Raw genomic sequence first — 24,409 nt, 5'->3', positions numbered from 1 at the left:
TTCATCTTGAGTTTTGAGAAGATGAACTACCGTGTTTATCATACTTATTTTGACCTTAACCTTTTTTTAATGAAAGAGACTTAAAATGTCCCAGCTGGCATGTCTCCCACTGTTGTGAAAAAAAAAAAAAAAGGAGAAAGAAAACTTTGAGTAGCTCTTCCTGTGCAGTAGTCATAGCTGGCTGAATAAAACCATATAATGTATTAAGCAGAGAGTCAGTAATCTGTTATTTGGAGATGGAATTTGAGACATGTCTTGCCCCCAGTTTGTTATGAAACATATAAAGCAACAGCGTAGAGAAAAAAAGGGCATAAAACACATTAGCAAGTATACAAAACCATTAAAATATGCTTTACTTTTATAATTTTTCATCAATAAATACGATCCCAACAATCATCATAACATCTTTATAATTTTAATGTAAGGTAGTTTAGCTCAGTGCAAGGTTTATGTACCAGGCCATTAAATTTGAACTAGGACATTACCTGTGTTTTTAGTGGAATTTACAAAATGTGTACCAGCTGGAGATCTGATTCAAGGAACATTATGTAAACCTCTGTACATTGCTTACAAAAGCACACCAAAATTACAGGTGAGAACTAGCTCTGAGAATATGTTCTTGTGTGAGGATCAAAAGGGCATCACATAAATCAGAGGATTCTGCCTTCATGCAAAATTAATGAAATACAAGGATTATCTCTCTTTTTTAATTAGTTTATGATTTTTTTTTCACAAGTGGTCTTGCATCAAATTTAAAAGAGATGAGGTGTAGTTATCTTGCTGTCTATATCAGATGTCTGTTAGTGAATATTGGCTGAGAGAGCTTCTGAATAGAGAACACCTTGCTCCAGATCTCTTCCAGACACATGTGGGAACCAGTTTAAGGCTTCCCAAATAACAGCAGCATTTGGTCAGGGTCAAAGATGAGAAATCAGTGCCTTGGGTCTTATTCTAGTGATGAGCATTCTGTTCTGGTACTCAGAACCTGAAATGTATCCTTTCACAGTTCCTGCAATTCTAGAAAAGTAAATAACATTTTTTCCTTTGGAACAGAGGCAGAATCAAGCAGACTTACCCTGTAGCTCATGAAAAAGGGTTAGGAGTAACTCCTTGTAGCAGTACTTCCCCTAAAAGCTGTTAGTAGCTACATGCTCTAGCTGTGTATAAAACCTGTGTATGTTGCTGATTTTATATGCAGAATTAGAATTTTATCTAGATAAAAAGTTCTCTTCTCTTAGAGTCCTAGAAAGAGCATCCTTCCTGATTCCATTAAAATTGCCCATGTCTTATAGGTATCACTGTTAATTAGTGCAGTATAAACTTCTTGAAAGCCATTCTTGAAAGAAATAAAAACCTATATTTTGTTAAAAAGCCTATCAAGTAGCAGTATGTTTTAATCCAGTGTTTTCTAAGAAAAAAGTAAATGAATAAGATATAACTATCTAAAGAGTATTTTCTTGAAAGCTGTGAATGTCCTGGTAACTTGAAAAAAATGCCCTCAATGAATATTAAAGGAGTATACAATATTTAAGCATTAGATGTACATTATCATATTAGTATATATCCTAATTTATCTTTCTATTTGTGATAGTATTGCATGAGGGATAGGTAGTGGTAAAGTGATGTTTAAAAGCTTGGTTATGGTGGCATTATGTAACAGTCACTTTTCAACACGGTTATAGTGTTTCAATTTGCAAATTTTACATACTAAAAAAAAAAAAAAATCAGTTCAGCAAGCTGCAAACTTTTAAAGACTTTAAATCTGCCAAATTATAGCCACTTATTTTTGCCTGACATATTTTCAGCTTAGACCCACATAGGAGCTGCCAAACTTGTTTCTTTTCATTACCTGTTCTATGTCTGGCTCGAAGTTTAGATTTTAGAAAATGGAAAAAAGCTGCTTGTGAAATCACAAGGCTCCTGAGCTCTTAGTTTCCTCTTAGTATCAACGTTTATTTATTTAGGTTTGGGCTGGGTTTCAAAAGATTGAAATTGGAAACAGAGAAGGTGACTCTGAATACCATTTATCTGTATGTAAGCGAACATTCAATGTACATTTAATTTAAAAAATTGCTGTTTCCTACAAGAGGGAGATATTTTTCACATTGTTAAAACATTTTTAGAGGTCACTAGGTGGTCATGTCACCAGCAGGGAGTTTTTGTTTGGCAGGCTGCATTAGCAGTTAGTAACAAATGCCTCCCATGATTCTGCGTTCAAAAGGAGTTGCTTTGCAAGTAACAAATACTTACAACCTGAGAACTGAAGTATAAAAAGTAGTGACAGGGGAAAATGTTTGGAAATGTAAAACAGCATCTTTAGTGGCCAAATTGGAGTGTTTAGGGAGTTGAAGATTACATATCTACTTTATACTTGAGCTTGGAGTTTACAGAAGCAATAACATTTTCACTACTGCAGTTGTGAGTCTCATCATTTCTAAGGAACTGTAATTTTGCAGCTTACTGAAGTCCTTGGTTTGGGCTGTAATTAACTCTTTCAATATAATTGTCATCAGAGCCTTCACACTAGTTTTAAATTTTGTTTCCTTATGTGGATTTGCATTTTTTATGAATGCCTATAAATATTATGACTTAATTTTCCTCAGATTTAAAATGTTTTAAAAATTAAAACGAAATAAAACTGAGTAACACCAAATGTATATAGAAAGTTTGGCCGAATCTTACAGACAGAGGGAGAGAATGGCAGCCACATTTGAGAAATTCTTTGTAATCTCTTACTTTGTTGTCTTTCTGGATTGAGATATGGTGTGTAAACATTTGCTAGTGGGAGTACAATGCAAATATTATTTGGAAAGTAAAAGTACTGAGAGTTGGACTGAAAATATCAATTTGTTATATGTGTAATACAATTCACTTTTAAACAAATGTCATTAGTAGCTGTAACAGCTAAGGATTTCTTCCCTTAAATACAGGGTTCACTTTTTCCTGATGAATGTTAATAGAGACATTCTGGTTATTGAAGTCTATCATTTAGGCCCATGTCATCCCACCATGCAAAAGAAATTAGGGAAGTACTCTAGAAGAAGATAATGCCCATGGTGATGCTAATCTGAAGCAGCTGCTTGATTTAGGAGTGCAGTGATTCACACCTAAGCTCTGACCCTGGCGCCTCTGCTGTTGTATTGCCAAAATCCCCACAGTCCCTAGGCTTTGTGCACTCAGATATCCTTCATAGGCTGGTTGTGTTTTTCATTTGAGCTGACCATGTCCAGAGTGAGAACCTCTTGGTAGGAGAGGATCTGCTGTTGGACACACTGCTTCCCCTGTTTCACATGCACCTTCTGTGGTGAGGCTGCAAGGGAAGGGTAAAGCCAGAACCTGGATGAGTTGGACACATGTGGTCTTTTCCTTTGGCACCTTGAAATACATGTTTTCTTAAAACAGAGCTTTGCACTTTCTCCGAGAGCGTCTCTTGTTGATGGACAGTGCTGAAAGTCTGTGAATGGAGATTCTCTGAAGGATGGCAGGATGAGATCTGCAAGTCATCCCATCAACTCACCTTTATGCTCAACTTCCACAGGAAGGAAACTCTAGAATATATGAGATAGAGGAGAGTTGCTGTGCCCTCTGATCCTGTGACCTTGTTAAAACCAGGCCCCAAATCTGGATGAGCTGAAGAATAATGTGCGCCAGCTGTGCAGGCTGCATGGAGCATGGGGAACCAAGAATCTTTGACAAAAAAAAAGGTGCTTGGAAAGGCACATTAGGCCAATTGATACCACATGGTGACCTTATGAGGACTAGAGTCCTTGGGGTCCCTTTTCAGAATTAGACTTGGACCAAATCTAGCAGCTGGATTTTTTTTACTCTGGAGGGTTGCTGTGGTTTAGTTAGCTATACCATTGCTTGTCTGTATAGAATAAGAAAAAAACATGCCTGGAATTCTCAATATCTCTGTTTTATTATACTCAGAAGACACATTCTGATAATTTTTTCTTGGGATTCCTGGCAGAAGCAACATGAAACTTAATCTTTACCTCAAGTTCTGCGGTACTAGTGCAGCTTGTGCATTACTGTGGTTAGGGCTCGTGAAGGTGCAGGAGAGCATTTTCACAGGTCTGTGAGCCAGTGATAGGTCAAGCAAGGAGCAAAGGATTTGTGTTCCTCATGTGTGAGTGTTACCTGTTGCTTTAGAACCTGCCAGCAAGCTCTCCTGTTCCTGTTTCAGTGTGGACATTCTGCTCAGGTGACCTGGTCTGGCTCCTGAGAGAGATGGTTATGTTCATTATTGGGATATAATCACACAACACTTGGAAGCAGTGACTTTGTGCTGGATACTGACACAGTCTATGGCTAATGAGATTTACTTAAAATATTTTCTTGATTAGGATTTCCTAAACTGTGTTCTTAGCTGTTTGGAATAAACAACATTAATCTCAGTCCAAGAGTTTTATGGCCCTTTGTAGGTTTCTCACCAGTTTCTGTGCTAAAAGGATCTGTGGGATATTTTGAATGTTTTTCAATAACTTCATTTTTCTTTAATCAATTAGGCTGAATTTACAGGTTTTTTTTTTTAGGAATATGTAGACATATATTTTGCTATGTATATTATGAAATAATTTGAAATTTGGTGGGTTTGTAATGGTATATTAAAGAACAGTAGTTCACCTCGAAGGTGACATTTGAAAATTGATCTGTCAGTCAGTAAATGTTGGGAAATGTTATTTGTTCTTTTGGTAGCTTCTCTCCTGCAACAGCTGAGGTTTTGCTGTTGGAATATATTAGTTTAAGGTGATTTTTTATTAATTTGATCTTAAGCGAATAAATGCCAAGCTTTTAACTAGCAGATTTTATCAACATCTTTAGCAAATTGCCAGTGAGGTGCAGTAGTCATTGTCAGTAATTGTTTCTTTGTGGACTTGGAAATAGTTCCTGTGTCTCTGTTCTGTTAGTTGAAAAACAAAGGCCTCTCTGAACAATCAAAACATATGCTTGGGTCCTTGGAGGAATTTAGTGTTTCTGGATAGGAGCTGGAGACACCATTGGGGTTCTGTCCATCTCTCAGTTCAAGTATTGGTCATTTTTAAACAGTCTTTAACTTTGGGTATTGTTTTCAGCAGATTTTGATTGTGCTCTGATTTATTCATCTCACTGCATTATGACTGCTGGTTTAGTTACCAGATAATGACAGAAACTTAATGATGAGGCCCCACAGAGAGTAAACTGCTCTGATAGCTCTGCCAGATAGGTTTTAGGTTTATGGAGTTTGTCCATCAATTGTCTGTGTATCATCTGGCTGGAACTGGGGATACTGGGGTTCATGGGACAGAGATTTCAAGCCAGCCACCTTCCTGGCTAAGTGACAGTGCTGGCACAGCTGCAGGGTGCAGAGGAGCTGCTGGCACTGAGATTAAGTGGAAGTGGCAGCAGTACCTGGGAACACCTGTGGGTTCACAGGGTTGTGAATGGGCAGGGTGTCAAGCTGGATCACTCAGTTGGACATTACTCCTTAAGAGATTTTCAGATGCAAAAAGGTTGGCAGCTAGTGACATTGGTTACAGCCAAATGGAAAGAACTAAAAAATTAATCTCCATTTAGTATTTGATATCCATCAAAAATTCACTGGCTACCACCAGGATTTAATTATAACCAGTAAGAGTTATTCTACCTGTTGAAAAAACAGCTGTTGAGGAAATACCTATTAGCAGTTCCTCCTTTCATTATATTGTGCATGTGTCTCATTCTCTGTATTGACTACAGAGAAACAGAAATAATTTTCTTTATTATAAAGTGTCTGGGACAGTGTTTTCTTAGAAAACATATTTTGGAGGTATTGTCAACACATGTGAGACTGTGTTCCCATACACTTTGCTGATTTGCTTTTCTCTTAGGTAGTCAACACTGATATGATGAGTTCAGTGTTCAACTCTCCTGCTTCAAGCTACTCTGCTTCCTGTAAATGTGAACTGAATATGTCAGCCTTTATAAACATCATATGGATTCTGTTCCTCCCAAACAATTGTAGCTGTTAGTAATTGTTCATTACAGAGTAACTTCCACTAATGTTCAGAAGCATGGAAGTAATTTGGGGAGAAACATACTTTGTTCCTTTGTACTTTGTATAATACCCATCTCTGCCTTAAGGATAAGCTGAAGTCAACCTTAACTGTAGAACCATGAGCAGTGTTCAAAAGGTAGCTTTAAAATGAGTAGAACAACCAAACCAACTATGTCTTTGACAGGTTTTTAATACTTGAATGTAGTTTTAAATGTTTTAAATATTTTACTTAATAGATTTTTACATAGTGTTTCCTACATTTAAAAATACCTCAGTTATTTGTTAACTAAAAATTTGTTTTCTGCTGTTAAATCACAGGGTTTTGTAATCAATACAATGACAATGTGTATGCCTTTCTCTTTTTTTGGAAAAAATAAGGCAGACATAGATAAAATTTCTTTGTGCTCGATCCTGATGTGAATTTTTGTGTTTTTTTTGATTAATCTTCTAGTCCACAAAGGATAATGCTGCATTCTCTCTTTCACCATCTTTTTGGCAAGTATTTGGGTTGCTTTCTTACTTGGGGAAGTATTATTGTAGCCAGCTGGCCTGATTCTCATATGTCTAGAATATTTCATATCATTTTGTATTCTGAGAGAGTGCATTTTCTTTTGTACAGGAGAGAACATTCAGCAGCAGAGGTACCTGCAGACTTGAGTTGTAGTGACTAAGGAGGTCCCTTTTCTGTAACAGAAAAAAATCCTACAGCTACTTTTGTATCAAGACTTTGATTTGGTTACTTCTGTCCTCTTTGAGCAGCTGAGGTTCCATTATTTTCTCCCACCTGTACTGAATCTCTGCTCATTACAGAAATTAACAGCTGCTGTTTCATTTCTCATGGCAATGGCACTTCTATTAGCATTCCTCCTTCTAGTGACAGCTCATCTGAAAATGGATCACATTATTTGTGTGAGTCACAAGGCCACCCGCACAGCAATTTCAGCCAGCATTTTCCATAGCAACTACTTCTTAGGCTGATTCTGCCACAATTCTTTCCAGATGTGCTGTTGATTCAGGTAATGTCCAAAATCCTGCTCAGAAATATTTAATTTTTTTTGTTCTCTTGGATTCTAGAGCTCATCCATTGTGGGATATGGGCTATAATTGTTGAAGTTGTTAAGGTTCATGCTCACCAGAAGGCCCTGTGGGAGGGCACAGCTGCAGGCTGGATGGTTGGCAGTGGGCTGGGGGTGAGAAGCAATTGTGACTCATGAAGAGCAGCACTGCAGCTGAGCCAGCTCGTGAGTGCCCTTCTTCTGTTGAGTTTTGGTTTTGTCTGGTTGAGGTTAAAGGTATAAAGGGGGGTGATTTCTATAACAAAAGGATCTTCTTTAGATGTGTAAGAGGGTCCATGTCTCTTTGTTCCCTATTGCTACAATCCATGGTTGCAGTAAGTGTACAACTTTGTACAAAGCTTGGAAAAATCAACCAGGGGCATGCAGACGCCCTAGAACATGTCCTCTGTTTGATTCTAAAGAGGACTTTGGTTTTTTTAATTGCTGAATTTGGTTATTTTTCCAAAAGCACTACTGATATTAGATGGACAGTCCACGTCTTACGTTTTGGAAGGAATGTATAGATTTTTGTACCATAGGCACTGCAGAAATTTAGCAATCTTTATTAATTCAAATGTTCTTGCAAACATACCTCTTCTAGGACTCTCCCTGGGGAAACCTGATTTTGCTATCTGACCTGTGTTTAGTAGCTACTTCTGGGAAAGTCTCAATACCCTCTTTTCCCAAGAAGATTCACTTAAGTTATTTAACATATAATGAGAATACCTGACCAAATGTGTTAATTTCTGATGCAGACCTGGCTGATAGCTTAAGAAGGAAGTGTTCTAACAATGGAAAGAGATGATGGCTAAAATATTGACAAGAAAGAAAAATAGGTTTGATTGAGTTACCTAACGAACAATAAGAACCATATAGTTTTTTAATTCTAGTGCACTGATTTTAATAATTTCAAAAGTATCATCTAGTACTGATTTTCAGTTACCAGTGTAGTCCTATGGATTAGGTAATTTTATTATCAATTTTTGTAGTAGAATTTGAACCAACTTGATTTAGCACAACAGCAAACCCTTTTTTCCCAGAATAAAAGTAATTCAGTTTAAGATGTTTTGCTAAAGACTGACAGAAATATTATTGAAATCAATAGGGACTTCATGTGTTAGTTTGTTATGCTGTGTAAGAAGTTGTTTATCAAGACTAACACTTGAAGTAATTCACTGTGGAACTGGATTAAGACAGTTCTGTTATTTGTATTGTGATGACTCCTTACTGCCATTCCAGCATCCATCCTGTGGGCTCTAAACCTGATCAGAGATGGTTCATACCTCTTTAGTCTGCTTTGAGAAAGCACAAAGTGTCTTCACTGTGAGCCAGTGTGGGTTATTTTAGAGCTCCAAGACTCTACATATGCATTTTCTAAAATGTTTCCTTAGTCGGAAACAGATTTTGAAACTGTTAACCCACCAAAGAAGATCAATGAGGAAACTTCTTTATGCAAAATTGAATCATGTGAGGTCCTCATGCTTCTGGCAGTGCTTGTGAATAGCTCCATTAGCAGGGAACTCATATAATAAATAACATCATGTGGTATCCTATCTCTTTAATTCCCAATCTTTTGAGATACTAATTGGAGAAATATTTGTGTGCTGCTGCCTAATTTCCTCTCTCCTTATAAATAAAATATCTTGTTCCTACTCCAGGCTTTCATTGTCTTTACTGATACTTTTCTATTTTATAGTTATTAATTTCATATGCTGTATTTAAGTGTGCAGTATTTTATTAAAAATGAAGCTTGGGGTTTTTTTCCACTGAGATAAAGTAATGGTGGCAGGGTTTGAATAAATATTCTTAAATAAAGATAAAGATAAAATGCTCTTAGGCAATTAGGTCTTTAGACATCCTGCACCTAAAGGAATCGTGGTCTGCTAGTTAGAGAAGAAATAAAAATAACTTATCTTCTTTATCCAGGTATTAACTACTTTTTTTTATTTTTTAATATTAGCTTCAATAATTATTGGTGTTAATACTTGTTTTTCTGTGGCTTGTTCCAGTAATTCCAGATATAATGAAAGTGTCAGAAATGTTATGTTAAAGCTTCTTCTGTGCCTAGCAGGAGAAACCAGCCAAATTTAACAAAAACATAATATTACAAAATAAAAATGTGGAGTTGTAATAATTGGTAGAATTTCCAGTATCAGTAAAGTTAAGATATGTAGCTTTTAACACACACTCATAATGCAGAAATTAGTGATGAATGCCATCATGTTAATAAAGGTAAATGATGTTAATAAAGGTAAAATATCTAAATTTAAGTAGTTAAAATATGAAAATATCAGCCTTCTTGGGGGTGTGTGTCAGGGGTGTTTGTTTCAGATTCACATACAGAGTGTACTCTGACATGTATTTGTGACTGGTGGAATTTATATGGCACTGCTTGACACTGGTCTGATGCCCTACTTAGTAAGTGAACATTTCAACTGTGCCCTCAGGTCAGTTATCAAATATGAATTATGCCCTGCCAAGAGAATGCATTCTGTTAATTCTGTAGGTGCCCTGGCAGTTTTATTTGTCCAAATTGTCTTCTAATGCACAAATTCTTCTAAGGCATAAATTCTAATCTATTCATACTGATTTCTGTCTTTTGTTTCACAATGGAGCTAATTTGTGACATATTTTCAAGTTCAGTGTGATCTACATTGGATTTCATGAGTTTTGTGTTTGTTGTTCCAAGAGCAGCTTTGTGTAAAGGAAGACAGTAAATTACTTCTCTTAAAACCAGATTAATCTTCCTCTTAAATTTCCAGTGGAAGGGATGGATATAGAGTTTGGTATATTTTTGTTTGTGTGGATAAATTTCTTGATCAGCATTTATTAAAAGTTGAAAAAAGCCCCACTGATTCTTTGATATAACCATCTACTTTGTAACAAATGGTTATTTGGAATATATTATCAACCCAATATTAAGGACAGATTACAATTAACAAAAGTTAAAAAACAAAGATTGGGTTTTTTTAATATCACATTTCAGTTTTATATATCTTTGACTCAAATATTTTGAATTCTCTGCAAATTCATTAAAACCATAATAACTCTAAATAGTAACGTTTTTTCCAAGCTTCAACCTTTATTTGGCAGTTCAAAAACATTACCAAGAACTATATTCTAAAGATCAAACCATTCCTCCTCCAAAGCACTTTTATCTTTGTCTTCTATAAACAAAAAAAGTGGTGTTGAAGGATGAGGGGGCTGACAATGACAGATTACCTGTAGTTTTGTTTTCCTGTTTAACTTAGGTGGACCCTGTGCAGTTCCATGTTGTGCTGTAACACAATCCCATGTGCTCAGATCCCATTGTTCTTCTTCCCAGCAATCCCCATTTCTGCACTGCTTTGGGCTGTGGCACAAAGCAGGGAGGTATTTTATCCAAGTCTTGATGTCATTCCTGTGGAGAATCAAACAAAGCCAAATGAGCAACAGAAGTAGTTCCAGCAAAAAGCTGCAGAACTCAGGAATAATTGTCATCTCATTTCTTCTGCTGTGCTTTGCAGGACTGTGAATTATTTTTTTTTCTCTGCATTTCTCACACAATCTGAAGCTTGTTACATCTACTGTGTGAGTAATGCTGCCTATTTGAATGAAATGATAATGCAGTGGTTATGGAAGCATCATCTATGGAACTATGATGTAATTGCTTTCACAATGTCTTTTCTGGAGCATCTGTTTTACTTACCTGTCATTTCTAAAATAAAATACATCAGAAGTACAATGTTATAGGGCTTGAAAATGTTCCAAAAATTCAAAGGGCAGTTGAGTGGCTACTTCTTACTTGAAAACTAGTCCCAGAAGATGGGCATGAAGTTCCTTCTTTGCCTTTTAATATCTGGACTAGTTTTGTTTCCTTAACAAAGGACCTATATGCACATTTCAAATTGCTGTTAAGTAGGAAAAAAGTGAATAATTTGAAATTTCCAATGCAGAGGCAATGTGCGAGTTGTAAGTCGAGGTGTGATTATGGGAGCAATGAACAGTGACTCTGGGGAGGTAAAATGGAGGAAAAGGAGAGATGGATAGGGAAGCTTCTTTATCAAGAAACTCCTCTTAAGATTATTCAGAATTGGGTCCTCTCTTTTGCTTCTTTCCTTTCACTCTGAAATTTCACATTAGGAAATGAATCTTCCCTTTTCTGCTTGATTTTTAGTCTATTCTACATCTAATATAAATCTAATACAGGTGTAATATAGAGACTTTGTTCATCTCACATCCTGTAAGCATTGATATTTCATCCTCACACCTGCTTCTAGCAGAAGACTTGATCAGATGGAAAATTAAACATTTGATACTCAGATAATGTGAGGAAAAGTGCTTGCTGGGTTGGAGTGTGATGTGGGGTGTGTAAGAGCAGGTCCCCCTTTTTCTGTCCCACATTTAATGGATCAGCCCTTTCTTGGTGTGTTTGGGCTGTGGAGCATCAATAGCTGTCTGTGTTTGCTGTTAAGGGAACCAGGACGACCCAAAATGCCATTTCATGCTGCCTTTGTCTTCTGAAAGTATTTTGGAGGGGTTTGTCCTTTGAACACAGTACAAGATAATTGTTCATTTAAAAGCAGTAATCTATAAATGTGCTTTTGTCAAGCAGTTGAAGAGATAAATTTTCTGTCGGAGAAAGCTTTAAAATACCAATAATATTCTGAAGTTTATTTTCTAAGATGCATGCACATCCATAATGGATTAACAGCATGTTTTAACAAACCATTTATTTGCTTTAGGAGTGACAGAGAGAAGCTGTTTCAAACAGGATCTCTCATCACCGTCTATCTCTAGTCACCTCCTACTGAACTTAAGGTTGAATACCGGGGGTCACAAGGGAAAGAAAACAATAATTAAAGTGAAAAAGTTGATTGAACGTTTTTTGTTTTTTTTTTATCCTTCAGTATGATTAGCATGTAAGAAGCTGGCTGAGTACTGTACTGTATATCATTAGTTCAAACATTTCTGACTTGATTTAGCTTTATTAGTGACTTTTTAAATTGCATTTCTGTATTTTGTGGAGAGCAGCTTAAGTAGTAAAGGCAGTAAAAGTTCTCGTTAGAAGGTCTTGTTTCTATAAATCTTTATCTTGGAATTCTGTTAGGTTACAATTGGACTGTTTCTAAGAACTCACCCCACCTCCCAAAAAGTTGTCATGGCTTCTTTTATTAAAGCTCAAAAAATTATTCTTAGATTAACAGAGGTGGGGAGTAAGGCAGGAGTGTTTACAGAGCTCACTTCTAAATTGACTGTGATAAGTGGCAATGCAATGTATTATGATTAGAGGTTTCTGGGAGACTCTTTAAGAAGGTTAACTGCAAGGCAGCTCTCAAAAGAAAGCATTTATCTTAGTGGTCATCCTTCAGTGTTTTATACTACTGAGATTTTTTTGTGGGTGGTTAGAACCATTTTTTTGTGTTTTATTAGCTGTATCTTGAATACCTCCTACTAGCTGAATGACAGTTTAGGGTTATTAAATCTGTTCTTAGTACATTTTTTTATCCTTAGTTAATCTTGACTAAATATATGCTAGTGAGCAACCCTTTTTTCTCAGTTGTTGCCCATATTTGTTAAAGAAATTATTCCATTTGACATTTGTTTAGGCTGAAGTTTGATAAAATACTGTATACAATATACTTTTTCAGTTTGGCATTCAACAGAGACTTTCATGGATTTATTTCTTCTTGCATTATCTTATCTTCCCTTCTAGAATGCTAAGACTTCCTTTTCATATTAAGTAATTTTTTCACTCCAGGACAGATGCTTTCACAAATGCAAACTCTGTGTGTGTATTGCGAGAGATCTTTAAGATTGCATTTTTCAGGTGTTATGTAACATTTATAACTGAGTTACTTTGCTATCATCTGCTTTCTCTAATCCTGTGTAAGGTATTTTTTTTAAAATTCATATTTTTCTTTGACACCATTTCCACTGACTTTACTAAAAGATTTATATTATTTTATACTTTGTTTGTTTTAAAGCTACCTCTATTATCAGATTAACAATTGATCATTCCTCCAAGGGAAGGAATCTCTGTATTTGACTATAACTGAGGAATGGCTATTATCATTATCACACCTTGGCTAGATATCAGGAGGAAAAAATTTGCTGCTTTCTTCTGCAATTTATGGACATTGCTTCTTGTTCTGTGTGCTGTGAATATAGAAAAATGCTGGTCTATTTGAATTTGATGTAGCATTTTAGGTTCTCATTATCATGTTACTGCTCACAGACTATTGTAGTTTTTCCTGATGTTTTCTCATCAATCATTTCTCTGCCTTTTCCCACATTTTTCAGAGAATACTGGATTCAGTATTTCAGCCAAGACCTTTGTGTAGATGAAAAGACTTTTGCCTTGCAGTCTATTTTTGTTTTTACTTCTTAATATGATACTTGCCTTATTCACAACAGATCATCAATATGGAGTTTCTCCTTTCTTTTCTAGACAGCATCTTTGGTTTGTAAAGACCAGTTTTATTCCTGTCTTAATGGCACATGAAAATCCTCCCATTCTGAAGCCTCGTTGAAATGTAACAAGTAGATTTTCTGGTCCATCATTCATTAGTTAATGAAAACATTATACAAACTGGAATTTTGGATAGAATACAACTTGTGTAAATAAATTAATTCCTGGCCATCAGAGTGGTAGTGTTTCTTTCATCTGTTCTTTTGTATTTAGTATGAAGTGACATTAAGAACTGTCAGATTTTTGTGCAAATTTTCTTGGTACCTCTTAGTGGAAGCTCTCAGACTGTCAGCCCAGATCCCTCAGCTGTGAGTGTGCTTGTTAAGAGACTCTTGAATTCACTGGCTCTGTGTTAAGGAGACTTGCCTGAGGTTGCTGGGGGTTGTTGCAGCCAGTCTTTGCCAGGGGAGGAGTAATTTCATTTCAAAAGTTTTGCTTTTCCAGGGAAAAGTTTTCCCTGCAATAAACAGCATATTATAGTGGAAGATAGATGAATTGGGAGTCTTAGGAATTACTTTATGCAGGTGAAAGAAAAATGTACAGAATAATTACCAATGTGGAGCATTTGCTGTTAGGTTTAATGTGTATTTTTTAATTTGAGAGTGTACTTACTTTTACTGTGAAAAGTTAGTGATTTTTTTATTTTTTGGTGTTAAAAATACTACCCTGTTATTTGTATAACAGATTAGTTTGCCAAAAAAAGAGAGGAAAAACTACTAATAACAAAAGGGATTACTCTTTATAAATATTACTGTTAAAGAATGTCATTTAATCCACTGCTCTAATAAATTATTTTAAAATGTATTTTATTGCTATAATTTATTAAACAATAAGGAGACATTTTGGCTGCAAATAGTGATAACATCTCTGTAGGACTGTATTTGGATAGTCATTTTTTTTCCTGACACAGTAGATAATTAGGAATTATAAATTATGCTTACACTCTTAGGCACATTAGCTGAGAGTATATCAGACTGTATGTTGTTCTTGGTGCCAATTCAGGTCTTGATTTTCAAAAATTCTTGCACTGAAACTCATGATGAATTTCATTTTCTAGCAGCAAAGTAGAAGTGTATGACTTACCTGAGAGATTTAGGTAAAAACCCTGCCACCACCTTACATTTTTGAATGAAATTACTTCACGTTTGTAGGTGAGAAAAATCATTACTGTTAGGCACTTTGCTGGCATCTTAACCTTGTTCCTAGTGGGCACCTGGTCTCATTTCAAATGTTTGCTGCAAAAACAGTGATGTTAATTTTTTAGCAAGATCACTGGATAGCTAAAATAAATAAATTTCTTCTATCCATAAGGTTTTGTTCTTCCATAGGAAACTTGAAGCATGATGACAGGCTAGCATAACAACTTTCACAGATGTGGGTAAACTAGTGTGTAATATGTAATAAATAGGATATAATAATGTAGGTTATGTATAATAAAGTAGAGATCCCAATCTGTCCTGAGAAGCAGCTTCATAAATGCTTGGATTTCTTCACTTCCAATGCTTCACAAGTGCAGGCAAAGTCTTTTTCAACCTCTCTTCCAAGGGCTTAGTTGGGACTGGATCCTATGCCATACAGGAGTGAAGGAGAACATGGCTTTCTTCAGTCACAACCTGCAACTTTATTTTGTACTCTGAAAAATAATAATAAAATCTGTTGAGGTTCTCTGTCTTCCCTGTGTACAGAAGTTAATTAAAAAGAATTAAAGCACCCAACATATCATTTGGTAGAATATACAGTCCAGTTATGCCAACCTCTTGCCAACCCGGATGCCTGGTTAAAAACCACTTATATTTGAGGTTATTGCTGTTCAGATTATCCATGATAATAAACATGGATAACATGCTGACACATCCAGGAATATGTCTGTACAGACAGGTGCTGTGGCCATGCTGGGCAGGCTGTGTGAGCCAGCCCCAGTCTGGAAGCCATCAGCACGTTGTGTGGCACCATGCCCGAGCTAAAACACCTTGTCTCTCAGATTGCTGTGGCTTTGCAGCTTCTGAACGGAGCCTGACTCATGTTTGGGTGGCTCCAAAAGTGCTGGAAGTGTGAGTTTGCACTTGATGTGTTCATATTCCACATGGCTGGGGAATCATTTCCACAGAAATCCCCACCCTCATATCAAGCAGTCATCTCTCCACGTTCATAGGTTTAACGTCTCCCACCTCCACTTAAATTAACAAAAAAGATAAGATTTAAAAAATATGTTGGCAATAATTTTGGTGGGGAGGAGGGTGGGAAGTTCAAGCATATATATGCTGTGGGTTTGATTCAAATCTTGGAGTGTCTCAGTGGACCACTTGTGGTGTTATTTGACAGCAGCTATTTCACATGACTATGATCCACCATTTCCTGGAAGTGCTTGATATGAGTCATTGTTTCCTGGAATAAAGTGTTTGGTTACATATTTTCCCAAGCATTTTCCCAAGATAGGAAAATCCCCATCAGCTGAGAAAATACGTGCTAGGGTCTGCAAAATTTTGTGGATTTGGGGCTGCAGAATCCAGAGTGCAGATTTTTCAAAGGATGTTGACTGGCTCTCCTCTCCCATGAAAAGTTTCACCCCATCTGTTACTTTAAAGTGGAGTTGAGAATGTGGCACAGCTGAACAGTTAAAATCACAAGAATGTGTGATCGTTTTGGCTGGCCATGCAAAAAATATGGATGTGACTGAATCCTCTTATCAGAAGTTGAAATAATAAAAATAATTCAGTAGCTCTGACTCTTCCTCACTAGTCAGGTTTGCATTTTTACTGCCAATTTAGAGGCAGTGACATGATCTAAAATTCAGAGAAGTAAAATTTCAGTATAGCTTCATGTCTTTTTCAACCTGTAATTTTAACTTCTATTCAGCTTTTGGCTTTTTACAGCTATAATATGTGTTAAGTAACTATATATCATTTAAAACCTCATGGGTGACAAGTATTTACTGTGGAATTTGCTGTTAGAGAGCAGACGTTATACTGGGGCTGGCTGACATGGAGTTAACCTACACAACATAAGAATGAACCTAAATATATTCTAAAACCTTGGAAATTCTGATATGTAGATTTCTTTAACAAACTCACAATGAAAATAGGTAGGTTTGTGATGGTAGTATTAATGTTTATCTTCAGATGTTTATAACTGGAACTTTATTACTACACTTCTAACTAACATCTCTGTAACTTTATGACAGTGTGCTTTCAGAAAACTGCAGAGGAGGTAACCTAATTTAATTTGGAAGAACATATTTAGTGCCTATATGCAATATGTTGTTTCTTTGGCTTTAAAGTCACAGAATAGCTTTATTTCTGCCAGAGAACTTGTGTTGTCATGCCTGACATCTGTGAGGGTGGGCAGGCCCTGGCACAGGGGGCCCAGAGCAGCTGTGGCTGCCCCTGGATCCCTGGCAGTGCCCAAGGCCAGGCTGGACGGGGCTTGGAGCACCTGGAACAGTGGGAAGTGCCTCTGACCATGGCAGGGGTGGCACTGGATGCACTTTCAGGTCCCCTCCCAACCCAAACTACTCCATGATTTTATGCTAAATTGCTTGCTTTCTGCAAGTTTGGAGGAAATGAATAGAATAGCAAATCTTTCTTCCATTTTGGTGCATTAAAAATTTAATATTTTAATGAAAATGTTATGGAGTAGGTACTTGAGCACAATGCACGGACAAACTGAGTCTTTTACAAATTACTACATAGAAATTTTTATGCATGATTATGAGGTTTATAGAAAGACAATATACCTATATTTAATTTCAAATTAGAATTATGGATATGCAACCCCTCTGATATATATTTATACTTTGTTTAATATTGGTTTTTTAAAATAATACATATCTATAATTTAAGACTGTTACAGTCTTATGACATGATCTTTTAAACATCATGTAACTGAGATTTGAATGAAGACAGAATAATAAATGAGACTATTAAAGTGTATGAATAAAATGCCACTGTTTATCTAAAATTGATCCATGTCGCATAACTTTGACTAAAATAAATGGGTTGTTTTTCTTTGACTCCATCAGAAATATTGTCCTATAAATATTTATATTAATACATTAAGAACTTTAAAATAAAAGTGAAATAACTTTCTTGACATTTTTTCTGGCAAGCAAAGGACTGAGAATTCCAAACTTTTTGCTCACCTTGACTGTATGAAGTTCACGAGCCGTATTCTTACATTTATTAGCAGTTGGAGCCCAAGGTTAATTTATGATTCATTTATCCATGTTTATTTTTTAATGATTGATCTTATATAGTTCTGGGAAAAGGTGCAGGGCATAGCATATTATTTTCTAAAAGGTATTAGGTATTATATGCTCTTTCTTGGCTGATACGTCATAGTCTGTTGCTGAATACGTTGCAGAAGGTGAATATATTTCTTCTATTTATGAAATTAAAGGACAGATTATGGCCTTGCCAGAGCAGGAGCATTTCAGGGTATAAGATACTGCAAGATCTGTGCTTTCAACTGCATGTCATAAAAATTGCCTTTGTCTTATGTCCTCACAAACTATTTGTGATGTTCCCCTGTGAGTGTCTATGTTATCCCGTACATATCTGAACACTGTAAGATTCTGTTTTCTCTCTAAAACTGAGGGGTCAAGATTGCAAATGAAATTATTTCTCATGAATAATCAGATCAAAGAACTTGTATTTTACTACTAGAAATATATTTTTGTGTCGATACAGTGAATAATGATAAATCCATAGGAAAACATGTAAGTAAATATGAGGAAGATATCCAGAGATTCCTGCACTGAGGATCCTAGGATGCCAAGTTAATTGGATAATATAAAACTGGTTTTATCTATACCACTTTTCTTTCTATTATTCAATCTCTATGATCTGAATAATTCAAAAGAGATTTGTGTAAGGGATTCTAGAATTCAGGGAAGTGAACCGCAAAAAAATAAAAGATTTTTAAAAGCAAGAAATTTCACAGAATTATTGTTAGTCATCATATTGTAGTAAAATAGACTGAGATAGATGTTTGATGAAACAAATAATGAAAAATCTATAAAGAAAATTTTTTGGCTAATCAGTTTATTTAATGATTTGGTTAGACCTGAGAATGTTTGTTATTTAGAGTGTTCAGAAGGTAGGTGATTGTTCTGTGAAAGAAAACATCTCACACAGTGTGATATAGTAGAATATGTTCTGTTTTAATGAGAATGTAACAATTTAAATTTTATTTTATTTTACCAGACAGGAAGCTTTGCTTGCTGCAATTAGTGAAAAAGATGCAAATATTGCCTTGCTTGAGCTGTCTGCTTCAAAGAAAAAGAAGACTCAAGATGAAGTAATGGCTCTTAAACGAGAGAAGGACAGATTAGTACATCAGTTAAAGCAGCAGGTGGGGAGACTTTTTATACTTTCATGGCAACAGAAAACTGGCATTATTTTCATTTGTACTGTTTTATGGTGATGTCGTTTTGGAAGTGTTCAAGCCAGTTCTGACATGTGACAGCAGTTGGAAAAGGTAGGATGTGTTCAAGTGTTTATTGCTTCTCTGGAGTTTGCTTGGCTCATTATATGCAGCCAATACATTTTGTTTTCCCTCTTCATATAGATTCCAACCTTCTTAATTCTGTGAGAGAAGAGCAGATGAACTTTGCATAAAGCAAGATCTATCCACTCTGTTAACTCTTTTTAACCTCCTCTTGTTCAGTTACTTGCTTGTTTGTTGTAAAGTAATTGTGTTTTCAGAAGCCTTCGAGCTTTCTGAGATGTTATCTAGAAATTGTGATTATCCTTAAAATAAATTCTCAAATGGGTAAAAATCACCTTGTCTTCAACACTACAAGTAATTTGAGGTTTAAAAAAACCACAGTAGTTAAAAAGACCTCTAGAACCAGATATTATCAGATATGTTCCACCGTGATGCAATTGTGTCTCAGGTCAGTCAGCTGCTCAGGAGACATTTCACCAAAATTTATATGATGAATAGGCAGATATGCTTCATGCTATTTATCATTTCATCCCACTGTGCTGCAACAGAGCAGATGATGTTGAGTTCCAAATAATTTTAGGGATTTTTTTTTTTTGTTTTGCTTTGGAAAAGAGAGGGTAGTTATTTTCCTTTTTAAAATATCTTCCTTTTTTACCTTCATCTTAGGTTACAGAAGAGTAAATGAATTCACCACTTTGCCATGTTCCATGATACCTATCATGGATATTTAAAAATGTTCATCAGAGACCTGGGTTTTATTGTTGTGCTTATTTTGGTTTGGTGTTGTACCTTTAAACTATTGCTGGAAAGTGTTCAAAACATTTGGAACTTTCTTCAGCCAGAGAGAAGGAACAGCAGAAGGGGATTGCTAGAGGAGCATTGTGTTGGATAATTTCAGTTAGAATTGTAACCAAATACTTCATCTTCCTCCATTATTTATAGTGATAAAGATCTTCAGTAAAGCCATTTAACTAGATTAAATGGATGCCAAAATAATCTCCCTGTTATCTCAGACACCACAAAAAAAGAGTCACCAGGAGCAGGAATGTGGTTTAACTAGGTCACCCCTTTATTACACTTAAGAATTATCTGATAATAGAGATTGTAGACTTCACTCATACTTCTTTAATCCCTTTGGGGAGAACCACTGTCAACCTCCAAAGGTTTCTCAAGTGCATCCACCACAAAGGCTTGCTCTGACTTTGCTGGGCAGGGGGCAGTGGCAAATTCCCCCCTGTGTGATTCATCCCCCCAGTTCCTCATCTCTTTGGGAGGTGCTGTTTCTTGAGCTGTTTCTGGTTCACAAGAACTTCACTCAATGATCTGCAGCATCACTTGTTTTCTTCTGCTCTTATTTGTCCCATGCTCCATTTCCACAGCTGTTACATTGCTGAACGAGAGAATTCAAAAAAGCCCAACTTCTCCAGCCTAATGTGATCATCAAAGGAGAAATATTTATAAATATTAGAAGATGAATTGCTAGATAATGCTAAACATTAACATAAAGCCCTAAATTCATTCCTGTCTTTATTGTAAGAGGAATTTTTGCTTTGAGAGGGAAAACAACATGTTGATCCATGATAAAAAGTCTATATTCCTCTCATATATATATTCACATTTTCTGGCCTTTGGGAATGTCAAACACTTTGTAAACTCCTATTAAGACATTGATTTTAAAGAAATTTGTCACAATTTTTCATACTGCAGAAGAAAAAGAGGCATCTTAGAGAAATGAAATATCCTGCCTTTGTCAGGAAATGAGAATATTTATGATTTATTTTAATAAAGCTAAAGATAGGTATATGATATTTTAAAGATTAAAATGTTATTTATATGAATGAGTTGAGCCATCTTTTCATGGACTCTGACTGTGTAAGTAAAAGTTCTGTTTTTTTTAAGCTGGAAAAAGAGAATTTTTTTATGTCAAAACCTAGACAACCTAGAAAAATTATTTGTGTCACAGTGTTTTCAGCTGTAAAATTAGTAGTAATAATTCTGACCTCTGTGTTGCAAACAATTTCTCATAAGAAACAAACATATTTAATTATAACGATTTAAATGCAAATTAGCATCTGTAATCTGTCATTTAAATATTTATCATTTAGTGCTTAAATAATTGGGAAGCATAGTAATACACCCTCAGCAAAAACAGAAATCACTGGAATTGCTTTGATTCATACACCAAATGCTGTATTTTGAGAGCTGTAGAATTTTGTAGTAGGCTTTAAAAACCATTCAGAAATATAATATTAAACAAAATTACCTTGTGGGCTTGGCCATGTGATTACATAATGTGTATAATCACCCTGGCCAAGATTCTTTTGAGAATTCTGAGAGGCTATTTTTAGATAAATTTGTACAATGATGCAATCCTTCATGAAATAATTAGCTAAAATGTCCATTTTTAGAACATCTCAAGAGATTTTGGTAAGAGCAGAAGACACTGCTGTTACTGATTCATCCTTAACTTGGATACTGTGAGAAAATTTCCCAGTTGTCTCTTTTCACTTTTAGGATATAGTGCCAAAAATGTAAGTGCAGTTGGCCAAAATGCAAGGTCTTCTAACTCCTTGAGAGCATTTTATTTTTATTCTCAAAACATGAAATTAGAAACCTTCCCAGTGCTTTCAGGACTGCAGGTGTACAGAATACTCTGGCCAGAGGCAAAGCTGGTGCTTGGCAGAGTTCTCAGTCTTTTAGTTCACTGCTCTATATTTCATCACATCAACATATTGCTAATGTAACAAAGGGTGAGGAACAATCAGGGAATTTAAAAAATGTGTGTAATCACACTTCCTCAGCAAACTAACAACTAGCAATATTTTCTCCTGCTTGCAATACATAGAATTATTTCTTACTAATTACCCTGTAAATATTTTAAAAAAGCTTTTCAGCAGCAAATGACTAAAATGGAGTTGGAGGCAGCATGTTACATTCCATATACTGTTCTAGTTAAATACTTCAGAGACCTTGCTACTGTGATATTATAGTGGTGACATCAAGCATTGAAGAATAACAAAATACCCCAAATTGTATTTTCCCTGATAGATTAATTCAGCTTTATTGCACTGTGTGTTTTATGATATTGAAAGTGTTTATATTACTGTATGAGAAAAAGAATATTATTAGAAGTTGTTGTGATTGTGATTATTCTGGCAGCCCGAAACATTGTTCTGCAGCACTGTGAATTAGTTAATTGCATTTAAGCTCTCTATATGTTTAATAAGCGTGGGAGCAAATAAGTCATGCAGTGGTTTCTTACAGTGTACACACATTGTCATCTGTGACCATTGTCATTGTGAACAGCAGCAGCTCCAGCCTTGGCTCCTAATCACTGCTGCTTCAGCTTCTGGTGCTGTACTAAATCTCTCTGATTGCCTTGAATTTCACAGGTGTGAATATGACAGGACCACATAATTTTTTTATTCTTCTTCTTGTTCTTATTGTTGTTATTGCTATTGTGTTGCTGCTGTGTTGTTTACACAGATTTGCTTCAGAAAGACATTTATTGTACCACTGAATCCAACTCTTACTGCACAGTGAATAGAATCCATGTTAAGAAGACATTCACATAGGTACTGCAGACATAATTGACCACTCTGCTTCTTTTTTACCTCTTCCATTTATGCTGTTTACTATTATTTACAATATTGGTCTTGTTCAGGGTTTAAGCACCTAATTTTGAATAGAAAAGTCTGAGACCCTTAAATTTTAGTTTTATTTTTGTTGTACTTATGCTACACAGGTTCTTTTTTTAACTTTGAAAACGTAAGAATAGATGTCCTAATAGCGTTATAATCAGCCTGGTTATTTTTTCCTTACAAGTTCTCTGAAAATATAGTTAAAAGTCTTTTACTCTTTTAGTTTAAATGTGGCTGTTCAGATCCCATTTATGTCAATACAAGGCATTCAGTGGCCTTACTATCTTGAAAAACTTTTTCGTTTATACTTTTCTATTAGTTAGAAATATCTGAAAGTAATATTTCTGCATGCCTTGACATTGGGGTTTATTCTAATTTTTAACCTGATTTTTGAATCTGTGTTTTTGAACATGGGTCATGACAGTCATTTCAATTGAATTGCATTTCAGTTGTGCCTCGTGCAGATTCCTGTGGGGATGAAAGTGCAGAGTGTCACTTCTCCCCTTAGCTTAACACAGGAGGGACACAAGGTAGGAAAGGCAGTGTGAGTGGAGTAAAAAAAAGTAAATTCTTTGCCTGAACAACTTCATTGATTCAAAAGACATTCTGTGTTGGAAAAATACTGAAAATGTTGGCAGTGCTCTCATAACACTTTTCACATATTCTCAGTAAGATTTGACAATTTATACTATAAAATTTGATGGACTTGGGTTGTAGCTAGATATGGCATCACTTTTTCCTCCTCATGCTCTCAGGAATCCAAAGTCTTTGCATGGTATTTTTACACAAACCTTTTCCAATGAGAGGGGCTTTTTTTGCCTATGGCAGTCAGCCCCTGAAAGCACCACAGGCTTGGTACATAAGCCCTTTCCTGCTTTAAAATCTGGTTCTGTTTGTTCTCTGTTCAGTTTTTTGATTCTTGAAGAATCTGTGTCACAACTTAAGCCTGGCCATGGCTCAAGGCAGACTTTTTTCATTGGTGATAATCTGCTTGTGAACTTATCCTAGAACTTCGTTCAGACAAATGGTTTAATTTCACTGAGACTGAAAGTCTTAAATGGAAAAAGTAGGTAATGCAGATATAAAATAATGTATATATTAGCACTGGAACTTTTGTAATTCTGGGTCTGGCTTGCTTGGTAGGTGAAAATGATTATTAAGTATCTCAAATAAGAATAGTGAATATCTCCACTATAACACTCTGAAATACTAAGCCAAAAGGATTTTTCCCCACATTACATGTTTTAAACAAATCCTTATGTTCTACTGCAACGTACCCCATGATAATAAGACTAAATATAGTTCAAAAGTTGATCTCAAATGCAGTGCTAAGTAACCAGCTATTAAAAAAAATACTGTAAAAACTGGGTGTCAGATATTTCTGATGCTGTAATTGTGGATAAAACTGGTAATTCTTACAATCCAGCATCAAAAAGAAATTAGTTATATGTAAGGTGTCTCTATTAAGCATATCACAACAGTGGTGTGATGTTGTCTCCATTTCAGCCCATATTTAAATATACAACCCATGTGTTGAAATGTATTTTTTATTTAACAATTTCTGTTGCATGCAATGGAAGAAATGTAGTAATTTCAACTTAAGCTATATTCTGTATATGATACAAATGGGACATCTAGGCTTGGTATTGAAATTGTAAAAATTACATCTGAAACTCACTATTCAGACATTAAAGATGGTGAAAAATGACCAGTGCTGCTAACCAGAGCTTTGCAGTTTCTAAGGTGTTATTTAGCTGCTCAAGATTCTGATTCATGTCTGGTTTAAAATAATTATTATGGG

At 35.6% G+C, this 24,409-nt stretch overlaps 1 protein-coding gene across 13 annotated transcripts in view; it reads left to right on the top strand.

Moving 5' to 3' along the window:
- The window catches only part of ERC2 (ELKS/RAB6-interacting/CAST family member 2), a 405,409-nt gene that overhangs the window by 252,561 nt on the left and 128,439 nt on the right, over positions 1-24,409 (top strand). For all 13 annotated transcript variants that reach the window (XR_004499194.1, XR_004499195.1, XR_004499197.1 and 10 more), the window contains one exon: positions 18,724-18,871. Coding sequence is in view for 1 of the 13 variants with exons in the window: in XM_033517444.1 (XP_033373335.1) it covers positions 18,724-18,871 (148 nt within the window). In the remaining 12 variants the exon portion in view is untranslated. The remainder of the gene's footprint in view (positions 1-18,723; positions 18,872-24,409) is intronic.

This window comes from Parus major, chromosome 12 (genome assembly GCF_001522545.3).
Source record: "Parus major isolate Abel chromosome 12, Parus_major1.1, whole genome shotgun sequence".
Lineage (NCBI taxonomy): Eukaryota > Metazoa > Chordata > Aves > Passeriformes > Paridae > Parus > Parus major.
Note: the sequence above shows the minus strand (reverse complement) of the source record. Positions and strands in the feature narration are given on the sequence as shown.